Raw genomic sequence first — 11,611 nt, 5'->3', positions numbered from 1 at the left:
TTACATGGTCCATTTAAATGCTCCGTACCTATAAAGACATTCCTACTACAATAAAATGTCATTAGTCTATAATACCATGTAGACTTCTGTAGAAAGAATAAAATATTATTGTACTAACTAGCGCTATTCTTATATATTTATATATCCCTCTGTTATAATAATTTATTAATTTCTTGCTTTACGAAATTTTCTCGAAATACATACATTTTTCTATATTATAGTTTATATTGCGTATTTACGCATTTGGTACGATAAAGATAGAGATTTTTATATTATCTTAATTTTTTTTTTATTTGATATAAAAATAGCTAGATTTCATAAAATATATTACCGACTCCTCTCTTCCTGTCTCTCTTCATGTTGGATGTTACAACAAGACATATTGTAGATGGCGTCTACTTACAGTAGAGAGTAGAGTCTCTAGCAGAAAGAAGCCTAAGAGCGGCCATCAAGATCACCTCTGGCAAAAATATAGATCGCAAATGTAAGGGCAAGAGGGAATATAAGTACGTTGTAACATTGTTAACATCAAGACCTATGTTCCGTAAACACACTGATAAAATGATCAACTTTCGGAAAATGTTCCTAAATTGCTAGATTTAAAAATATTTATCAATCAAGAGTGATATTTCGACTATAAAATTTACATTTTCTGAACGCACTCTCTCTCTCTCTCTCTCGCGCGCGCGCGCGCGTGCGCACAACTTCGAAGCGATACTCCACAAATATAGTGACTCTAGTTCGCTCCAGATTGATGTAACCACTAACCATAACGTCCATAACCATTGTGCCAAACAACAACTAACAAGGCACCCGGAGGCACCGACGAGTAACGTGATGTGTTAAAAGTGAAAAAAAAACAGAGAAATCTAACAATGAGTAAGGAAGCACGAATTCCTCCGCCTGAAATGGCGCAATATCGCGAGCGGTTAATGAACCAGAAGGAATTTCTGACTGATGTACTAGCTAAGATTGAAAAACAAATACTTGCTTTACAGGTAAAAATTTCAATATTAAACAATACTGATACTCACACATAATAAGCCACAAATGATTTAATTTTATAAAAAAAAATATAATAGCAAAAGTTGCATCAATTCTTAGTGATATATGTATATACAGGACACATCTATCTTTCCGTTTCTGAACTATAAGATACGACATTGGTTGTGCTCTAATTACATCATATTGTACGGATTATTCGCATTCAAAAGTAGCAAAGAAAAATTATGGCCGCAAAACGATATGATTTCATATTATAATATTGTATTCCAGATCTTTTCGTCCCGATTTTCCTTCATTCCTTTTAATATTATTATATTATTTTATAAAAATATATTAATTTTGTAGGTTGAACGATTACATTTAAGAAACACTCTACTTGGCTCATATTCTGTACGAGAAATACTTCCAGATACATCAACAAAAAACAAGCGTGTTAAAACAGAGCGAGATGATCCAAAAAATCTAACAGAACAGTTAGATTTATCTGTAGCAACATCGCTAAATAATTGTGAAGAAGAAACTGAAGATGACGATATTGTCCTTTGATGTAATATAAATAAATGATAGAAAAGCTTTATTTAATTTACTGTGATTAGACTATGCTAATAATTAATATAACATCTCTTAATGCCAAATCTTTAGAGTATACAAATTATATATAAATTTATAAAATATTTCGTAATAAAATTCACTATAACATTACATGTTGTCTGTGCATTTATTTTTATTACTTATATTTTATATGTATTTACAGGATTTATACTTACAAAATATTGTGTTTGGTATTCTAATTAAAGGGTTCAAAGAAATACAGCAATAAGTAAGAAAACAGCATAAAATGTTATTCAATCTTAAGTCTAAGACTTCCATGCTGCATATAAATTTAACATTGGCAAAAGGAGATGTTCAAGCGATACTCTGATGCACAGATTGTTGAACATCGTTACTTGAACATTTTGTTCTAACTTGAAATAAATCTAAAGAATTTTATCGAACATTATGACGGATAGCCTTGCGGCGGTGGACTAAATTGCGATGGATCTTCAACCAGCGACGGTGGTTTGAACTGTTCAGCAGAGAGACGCGTGAAACAAATTCCTACACCTTCTATCAGTGCCAACAGCACTCCGCCAATGATTGCACTGCCTACCATCGCTGGTAAGCCGTTTCTCGCCGCTAAAATTCCACCAGTTGCCGCGCCGCTGATGATAGAATTATAAGGATCTTCCTTTCCTCCTCTAAAGTGGACTAACGTGCAATCAATTGTGGAAAACATTCCGCCCCATACAGCAAAATTTCCAGCGATGATAGGTGCTCGCTGCCTAATCGCTACAACACTGCCTGTGAAACGCTGCCTCCAACCACTTGGCGCATTGCGGAAGCCTTTGATGCTTTGAAAGATTGCCCCGCCTATGACACCCATTGTAAAGGCACCGCCGCAATCGTCGACTATCCGCCAAGGGCATGGTTCTCTTGCATATTCTTCCATTATTTTATCTGTGGTAATTGTATAAGAAACAAGGAAGTTACTTAAAAGAATGTAATTTAGACAATTCACAGATTAATAGAACTTTGACGAAACAGACTAAAGATAAAGGAATTACGTGATATTGAAGATATTTTTAGTTCATTGCATATTATTATGCCAATAGTTGTTTAAGCAATCAGTTTATATCAATCTCGAGAATAATTTAAAAAAGAACTAAACTTATATTTTAGCTATTCAATTAAAATAAATTTCGCTTAATGTATTACACAAGGATGTATGTACATTTATATGTACATCTTGCTAAAAGACAATTACGAAAGTTATCACAAGAATTACGCGATAAGTGAGGTTAGGGCAGAGTCTCTTACAGTTTTATGGTTAAAGCACACGTAACATCTTTAGATATTTCGTTACACATCAACATCAAGTCGTTTTCTTGAAAATAAAATGATTTATTTTGATATTTACCGTATAATTCGTTCGATAAAACTCTTTAATTGAGGTACGAAAGACCTCAAACACACGACACCTCGTCCGTCAAGTATGTGAAAGAAGGATAGATAACTCGATATTTCGGACAAACGTGACTTCTCACTGCAGCGCCAACACAGATTCCTTATCGTTCCCAAAGAGAAACCTCCTGGCAGAGGCACACGACGGGTCTTTTGCCTGTTACCTCGAAATGCCGGGTCACTAATGCCACCTGTACCGGGCGTTCTCAAACGCTTAACGACGATTGTCGATAACATCAGCGCAGCTTTTCTTACTCAGCAACTAATCGCGGTACTGGGGCTTTACTCATGAAAAAATTGTGCATTCGAAAATTATGTCCTCTTTCAGATTATGGATATTTAGTAAATTTTAGCAAACGTTTTTAGTAAAATCTACTTCTTGTTGAAGAGTGTTTATAGAAGTGTTATTATAGATAGAAATCCAAATACCATCATAAGAGGTTCAATTCGTAAAATTATTTCCGAGAATTAGTTTCATTCTTTTAAACGATATATTGTATTATTCCATAACTATCTATACAGTCCGCGCTTCATTTTAATCACAGATTTATCGATCGGCCTCGCGATTCTTCGAATTAAAAGTGTGCTCTATTTAATTAATTATTTATTCACGGTATGCTAATTGTACTTAATACAGAAGTTACACAAGTAGACCTTGCGTGCGAGTCCGCATTTTTTCCTCCGGATTATGCATACTTCATTGGTATCCTACACCAATCGCGGTAGATAGCAATATATGTGACTACGAGTATAGATCTAATGAAGAAGAGTCTTCCTCGTCCCGTGCATATATCGCGCAAGATATCTAAGGAATTAGATACGGTTCAGTAGGCATAAAAACGCTTATAACATGTCCGTGTAATAGATCATAATTTTGCACGCTACTGTGTCGTTCAGTATATTTCCTTAGCATATTTTGATCATGGAAAAGTATAGACTGTAAACTGATCGAAAAATCTTGCATTAAATATCATATGTACAATTGACTTGTCACGCTGTTGTGAAACAACGTACCATGTCAATATATCGCCGGTCGCTTATTTTATGAAAAACTCGATTTCTTTGAGTTTTGAGGAACGGAGTTATCATTAGGTATATATCTAAATTTATCATCTTTCAAAACTCATTTCGTGCTACCTTAATATAATACAAGCTGTGTGTATGTACGTATGTACCTTTAGGTACACAGGTCATTGTCCCACCCTCAAATTTCGCGTTGAAAAGAGATTCGGATCAGCGAATACGGAAGAAATAATGAAGGTAATAAACGAAAAGATATTAAAAGACTTAAGCTATTAAAAAAATTAAGCTGTCAAAAAAATGAGATATGCAGTTATTTATAAAAAAAACCTGAACTTGAGATTGTGTATCGTAAAATATTATGGATAATTAAATTATGCACTCGAAAGTTTAATTTTACATTCTGTACTGTCGTAGGAATTATTAGAAAAGAAAATTCTTAAAACTGGAGCATAAAGGTAGTATCAAGTTCCAGTAGAGAAGCGGAGTTACCAACTCTTCAGGATAAAGAGATCAGAGGAGATTGGAATATAACGAAGCTGTATCGTACAAGACGCCGCCGTACATTCTAGGATATATACCGGTAAGACTACAAGAGATATCAGAATCTTTTCAAATATCCTTTCAATCGCAAGTAAAATTGAAAAAATTGTCAAAATTTCAGATATCAATATAGCTATAGACTATTAATAAAAAAGAATATTAATACAAAAGAGTTCTCAAGTCAAGCTTTTAGAATATGTAAAAGCAAAGTAACAATTCGCTCACCAGTACGATGCGCAGCAGCGGAGATTCAATAATAATCTGTAAAAAAATACAAATATATTCTTTATATAAAATAACATTCAAAAAATAACATTTTATGAAATAGCAAACTTTTTAAGCACACAATTAAATAGTGCTTACCCACGGTTGCTCCGCCCGTTGCCTGATGCCTCCCCGGGCCTCCTCCTCGTCTCTTGTTGTTAATCCATTTTTTTGCACAACACACATCTGTAAAAAAATACAAATATATTCTTTATATAAAATAACATTCAAAAAATAACATTTTATGAAATAGCAAGCTTTTTAAGCGAGCCACAATTAAATCGTGCTTACCCACGGTTGCTCCGCCCGTTGCCTGATGCCTCCCCGGGCCTCCTCCTCCTCTCTTGTTGTTAATCCATTTTTTTTGCACAACACACACTTTAGCACAACACTCACTCGCGACGAATCACGGCACCGTTCAGAGAAAAAATATCACGATCGCCCGACACTCTGCACGGCCGGCACTCTCGAAATCAGACACGCGCGCTTTCCGCCTGAAATATGGCTCACTAATTCACGTACGACGCGGAAAAACGACGCGGAAATTACGATCCGATCGCGGGACGCGCGCCGAAATTCACGCCATTCGCCACGGCAACGCGACGCCACACCTGTTGACACTAGGGCACGTAACGATTTCTAGAACGATTACCGCGGCCCCCCGTCCCCCTTCCCCTGTTGCAGCGATCTTATTATTGCGATACTTTGTAATGAGCGCACGAACGAATTCATGTATAAGAGTATAAATATACGAGAGCTACAATTAAGATGAATATCCGAGGGACGCTGGTACGCGAAAAGATGCATATATATTTTCGCGTACCGCGTGCACCTCGGATATTCGTCTATTGTAGCTCGTATATTTACATTCGTACGTATATTTACACGACGTACGCACGAATCCCCATTCGTGTGCTCATTATAATTATATGTATCGCAATAAGATCCGCGCTATTTCAGGCGGAAAGCGAGCGTGCCTGATTTCGGGAATGCCGCGCGGAGCGTCAGACGATCGTGATATATATTTTTGTGAACGGTGTATAATCCGTCGTATTGTCGCGATTAATCCGGTCCTTGTCAACCGCGCGGCGTATAATCGGAGTACATACGTGACGGATCGAGACGCGTGGTCGCGTGCCTCGGCGAGATTCCTTCGATCGAATTGATCGACCGGCGATTCCGGCGGGGGACGGTAATCGTTCTAGGAAGCGTACGTACGGCGGTCTAATGTCAACAGGTTGTGGCGTCGCGCCGCCCGCGGCAAATGGCGTAAATTTAGGCGCGCGCGTCCCGCGGACGGGGATTATGAATATTATGATTTCCGCGTTTTTCCGCATCATTTGCGAAGTGAGCGGCCATTTCAGGCGGAAAGCGAGCGTACCTGCGATTTCGGGAGCGTCGAGCGATCGTGATATTTTTCTGTGAATGGTCCGTAATCCGTATTGTCGCGACTAATCCACGGTCTTTATCAATGATCGCGCGGCGTAAAATCGGCGTACGCGACATACGTTGTCGGCTGATCGGGACGCGTGCCTCGCGAGATTCCATCGATCGAACTGATGAACTTGATTGACCGGCGACTCCGGCAAGTCGGAGCGGTGCCATGGTGGCAACGAGCGCGGTCGTACTCGCCAAAATAAACGCGTCGCGACGCTACACAATTCGCGGCCGATCCATCCCACATCCGACGCGTCCGCGACCCCCCGCAAACTGCAAAGACTGAAATTTTTGAAAGTGTTTCCGGCGACTTCACCACGATGGCGCGGCACGTCGCGAGTCAATTGCACTTGAGACCGCTTGAAGATCGAGAGGCAATATTGAACGTGTAAATCCCGCGTGTTATTAATAAATGTGTATATTAATTAACAAATAGCCGATACGTCAAATCTTTTAATCATTTAATCGATTGCTTTTGTTATGTCATTTCATTTGGCGATTTAAGTAGTGCTCTCGATTGCCTGAAATAGACAAATAAATTTGATTCGGAAAATTCAAAACGCGACGCACTTTGAGAATTGTATGATCGAGTCTAAAAAGATACACAATTACAGAAATAATTACTGTAATAAAATAATAGCATTATTATTTCGCGTGTAATATTTACTATTAATATAAAATAGCAATCGATTAAATTGTAATATAGTATGGTGGATTTAAAAAATTTTCATTTTCTTTATTTATTAAAGTAAAAAGTTATTTATATTTCGAATTTTTCTTTTATTAATTTTGCTAGAATTAACAACGTTGTAATTACTTGGTAATACTTTGATAATACTCTCTAATAGAGAGATTAATAAAATTAATCTCTCTATAAAAAGCTGTTAATAATATTAATTTGTACAAAAGCTATATGTATAAGAAATTATGTAATACATGATAAAATTCACATTTTGATATTTTATAATTGATTATATTATTTATATTAATTAGCAAGAATAATTTTCAAAACAACATTTATAAGAAATGTATTTTTTCTCATCTTGATATTAATAGATTTCAATTTAGATTTGACGCTTCTTATATCTTATACGATGCATTCATCCACGAAGATTTATATTTGACATTTGTTCCGTTTCACCGCAAGATACATTCCTGGCTTCAGCAGCAGATTTGGCCTATCCTTCATGAGAGCCGTGGAAGCCGGTGCGAAGGAGTGCAAATGCATGAGGCGCAAATGAAGCTGAGAATGCAACGGGACGCGATGAGGGCTCAGGCCGAACGGACAGATCCTAGAAGTCTTCTATCCTGAGCGAGAGCAGACAATGTGGATACTGAAATCGATCACGGTCAAAGGCAGAAGGACCTACGGTATTCCTATCTCTTGTTATTTAATCTAACAATGCAATAACAATAACATCGTGTTATTTCAAATACAATTATTAATCGTTTATTTCTAAGTATTAAAATAAAAAGTATAAAGTCAAAAAGAAAATATACAAATAGATATAGTTAATAAAAATTAACAAATTCATTCCAAAACTTGATATATAGATAATATTTTCTTGAAAAGTTTTCGTAAAAAAAATATATTCTAGTTATAATATTAATTGAAAAGTTGAGGCTCAAAACAGAGAGTTAATCAGATTACAAAAAAAATTGATGTATTATTGTCATCGTTACAGATTATCTGGTCTCCCCAGAAAGACCGCCGATCGTCGGTTATATAGGCACATTCCAAGAGCGAGAGAAGTCGCACTTTCCAAGAGGACACTCAAGCCACCAGAAAGAAACGTGGAGCGGGTCAAGAGGGAACGTGAAAAAAAGCTCAACAGAGCTACAGACATGAGCGCCGTTGAGAGAGTCCTCGACGAAACGGGGCACACGCGTGCATAGGATGACACAGGAATATGGTTTCTAACTGCAGCATATAAAAGATAAGAATGTGTTCAGACATCGGAGAGAAGAAAAACAGTTGAAGAAAATAAATGTAGTAAAAGAGCAAGTGTTATAAGTAAAATACAAAATATTTCCAAACATATGTAACTTCCAAGATTTTGCCATGCAGACTTTACTGTACTTACAAGTTCTAAACGTTTCTTACATAACTTTACTTCGATAGTATCAAAAGGAGCAAGTAAATGTGAAAAAATTAGCGAATAATCTAGGTAAAAAATTATTTATGTTCGAATCATGAAAACTATCCCAAAATTTATAAGGATGATTTTTTTGTACTCTAATATTTTGAGTACAGTATATGACTAACAATAGATTTTGCTATTTTCTAATTTTCGGACATAAATGATTTACAACAGGCTATTCAAGTGTAGGAACAAACATATAATTATTGAAGCATGGAAAAATTTATTTCTGCGCGAATAAGTTTATTAATTTTTGAGGATGTATGTATTGAAATATATTGGATAAAAGATTTTTTTTTTAAGCAACGAGCTCCTCTTAACTAGTCTTCAAATCTACAAGCTTCTTGCTCGTATATTTGCATCATTGTTACCCGCCGAGATTTTCTCTCTTTTTTTGTAACTGGTTCCAAATAATCCATTTCCTCTAAGTTGTCATCATCCAGGCTCCTTTTGTTGACATTGTTACTGCATGTTGATCATATCAGGTGTCCGTGTACTCGTATTCCTTTCCCTTGCTCAGTCATTTCGTTCAGATACAGAGATCACAATATAAGTTTGTCTCTCGGCATTTTTATTCTTCTTGGAGTACATCAAAATTTCCTCGTGTGGCTGTATCCAAAAGTAAAAGTTAGTAAATGTTACATAAAACACTTGTTAGATCTTACGTCTCAACGATAATGCATAATGCAGTATTGTACATGAGATATGCTAGTCTCAAAGTATCTCACACCTGAACTGCTATTATTTTTAATCTCTGGCTCTACTCAACATCCACTACTCATAAGGAAGCAGGGATAACACACAACATTTCTACAGTCACATAAAATAGCTCTAAAAATAAATAAAAGTCAAATGTGACAAATTTTAGAGATAATTTACCAGGCAACAAGCTGCATCTGTGTACATTCCACATCTAACGTCACTCCCAAGTGTTTGTGTTTTTCACCTCTGCTTAAAATAATACTCAGGATTGTATATATCCTAAATCATCCCTCAAAATCTGACCAATTCTTTGTCTTTAATATCATGCAGCGTTGAGCGTTATTCAATAAAGGTATATCCATTAGTGTATCTGGACCTTTTAGAATCTGTTCACAGTTCGACTGATTTACGACGTAATACTCTGGTGTCCAATTCCTTATCTCGATCACTAGAATAAAAAGGATGACATAAAATAAAATATGACAGAACTAAAATATAACAAAGGAATTTTCTAAACTCTGCATGACACAGTTTTATTTGTTGCACATTCTAAGACTTATTGCACATTTTTCATTTCTATTTTTTTCTGCTAAAAAGAGAATCTAAAAATATAAAATTGTTTTATTTAAAATATATATGGAAAATGCAACAAGACATGTGACCACGAAAAAATGAGACTTATCCGAAGCGCATTCAACCTCGTGTAGGTTATAGGTTAGGAACACAGTTATGCGTACATACATGTCATTTTGAAAACACGTTAGTCCAACGTAATTGCTAAGCGATACACATAAGCTGACAAGTCTCCGTGCAAAATGAAATAGCCTCCTTTCTCCGGAATGAGATCAAGATGAAGCAAAATTTGGCGGCATCCAAAGCAAAACACCCGACCACAAGCAAACATTCGCGACCACTTGTAGCGCCTCTGTGTCAATAAAACGTGGACACTGAACAGTGAATTACGTAGCCAATGTTCACGATTATGTCGGTAATATCTATTTTTTGATGCTCATCCATGCTGTGTCCACGATTTAGTGATTGTGTTCGATGCTATGTGCAGGAATGCGAGTATTATATTTGATTATTTACTTGCACATTTGATTTCATAAAAAGCGACATACATTAATTTACCTAGAACAATTTTTATAAAGGAGAGGTTACTTTAAAATTTGATAAAGAATAAAGATATCACTTTTTAAACTTTTCGTGAGTCTATATATATTAATAAGATTGTCACAGGAAATGTGATTGAGAATATAATGAGTATATCATTAATTGTCTTATTAAATGCATTATTGATTAAATTTTCTACTCCAATATTTGAATGATCGTATGAGTTTTTTTTTACCGGCCCCTGCAATATTTTATTTTAAATAAGTTTCTGGAATTTATTTTATATTTGTTATTTTAAATAAGTTGTGTCAGTTATTTAACAATCCCTGTACTGTTTCTATTTAGATTATCACACCGAGAGAAATCGGCTAAGGATTTAGGCAATTTAAGCGATCAAATTATTTTACAGTTCAGTTAATTACGGAATTGTTTTGCTCATTTCGCATATTAAATTATCTGTTAGATTACCGTAATGTGTATCAGAAGTTTGTAATAATTAACAGCAAGCAATTACGATTTTTTATCCTAGCCGTGCAACGGAGAAAAATTAGAGGAACCATCGATTTCTCTCTCGTTTAAAATTAAATTATATGTATAATAAATCAAGTGTGAGTCTCTGTTTCTACGGTATTGTCGTCACTCGTTATTTCCGGAGAGCACGCAGAACAATATACGATATGCTTAATATCGGTGTAATTATTCCTTCAAAATTCCATACAATTGAAAATTATCGCGGCGAGCGGCGAGGCGCGCAGCGCGCGCATGCGCGTGGGGAGGCCGGGCTCGGCGGCTCGACGGCCGCGGCGCGCTGACGTGGCGCAGGGCGCAGGGCGCTCAGCAGTAGGGAATTGGCGCAGCGTGTGGATGGTACTGTGTGGCGCGCTCCCGGCGTCGCGAGTTTGAATTACAAATTATCGAACTATGTCAATCAAGCATTCGAGGAGTACGCATATTAAGTGCGCGTTTGGCAGCACGTACATTCGGCAGTGCACAAATATGCAGTGAGTGCGCGTTTAGCAATAATACGCATAGTGTAATTAATAATTAGTGCGCGTTCGACAGCATGGCACGCATATAGTGAGTGCGCGCGTTCGGCCAAAACCCAATCGAGACGCACGGAATTCTCATCGAGTCTACATCCGTCAGTCACAGCACAAAGTCCGAGGTCATCGAGACAGAGATGATGGATATTGATTGCGGTTCGTCGAAGGACAAACGAGATTCGAGGAGGGACGATCGTAAGCTGAGTACAACGTACGATAGGTAAGTACCAATTAATAATATATTTATCATAAGAATAGATTTCGCGTTCTGAGATAAATATTATATATAATCTATTCATTTCTATTGACGGAAAGTCGTGATGCGAGCCATTTGATTTTGTC

The 11,611-nt window shown here is 36.6% G+C and overlaps 2 protein-coding genes, 1 long non-coding RNA gene and 1 pseudogene across 3 annotated transcripts; 2 read left to right on the top strand and 2 right to left on the bottom strand.

Annotated features, from left to right (window-relative positions):
* The first annotated feature begins 683 nt into the window (after window positions 1–683).
* On the top strand, window positions 684–1,707 carry LOC105454736. Its single transcript, XM_011697595.1, has 2 exons — window positions 684–998; window positions 1,351–1,707. Exons 1-2 carry the CDS (start codon window positions 876–878, stop codon window positions 1,549–1,551), a joined length of 324 nt encoding a protein of 107 aa, XP_011695897.1. The 5' UTR covers window positions 684–875; the 3' UTR covers window positions 1,552–1,707.
* A 119-nt stretch (window positions 1,708–1,826) lies between these two features.
* On the bottom strand, window positions 1,827–3,150 carry LOC105454735 (mitochondrial import inner membrane translocase subunit Tim17-B-like). The gene is made up of 2 exons (XM_011697594.1): window positions 2,963–3,150; window positions 1,827–2,502 (listed from the first exon to the last, which is right to left on the bottom strand). Exon 2 carries the CDS (start codon window positions 2,492–2,494, stop codon window positions 2,003–2,005), a length of 492 nt encoding a protein of 163 aa, XP_011695896.1. The 5' UTR covers window positions 2,495–2,502; window positions 2,963–3,150; the 3' UTR covers window positions 1,827–2,002.
* Window positions 3,151–3,765: 615 nt separating this feature from the next.
* LOC105454777 lies at window positions 3,766–8,189 on the top strand (annotated as a pseudogene).
* Window positions 8,190–8,313: 124 nt separating this feature from the next.
* LOC105454734 lies at window positions 8,314–10,047 on the bottom strand. The gene is made up of 3 exons (XR_975035.1): window positions 9,855–10,047; window positions 9,291–9,561; window positions 8,314–9,020 (listed from the first exon to the last, which is right to left on the bottom strand). It is a non-coding gene; the product is annotated as an uncharacterized LOC105454734 (long non-coding RNA).
* Window positions 10,048–11,611: the final 1,564 nt, after the last annotated feature.

The sequence above is a fragment of the Wasmannia auropunctata genome, unplaced genomic scaffold (genome assembly GCF_000956235.1).
Source record: "Wasmannia auropunctata unplaced genomic scaffold, wasmannia.A_1.0 LD335976.1, whole genome shotgun sequence".
Classification (NCBI taxonomy): Eukaryota; Metazoa; Arthropoda; class Insecta; order Hymenoptera; family Formicidae; genus Wasmannia; species Wasmannia auropunctata.
The sequence above is the reverse complement of the archived record's forward strand: the minus strand, read 5'-3'. Positions and strand labels throughout refer to the sequence as shown.

Coding starts and splice junctions, on each gene's coding strand:
- LOC105454736 (XM_011697595.1), top strand. CDS start 876: ATGAGTAAGGAAGCACGAATTCCTCCGCCTGAAATGGCGCAATATCGC. Junction 999..1,350: donor AACAAATACTTGCTTTACAG/GTAAAAATTTCA, acceptor TTAATTTTGTAG/GTTGAACGATTACATTTAAG.
- LOC105454735 (XM_011697594.1), bottom strand. CDS start 2,494: ATGGAAGAATATGCAAGAGAACCATGCCCTTGGCGGATAGTCGACGAT.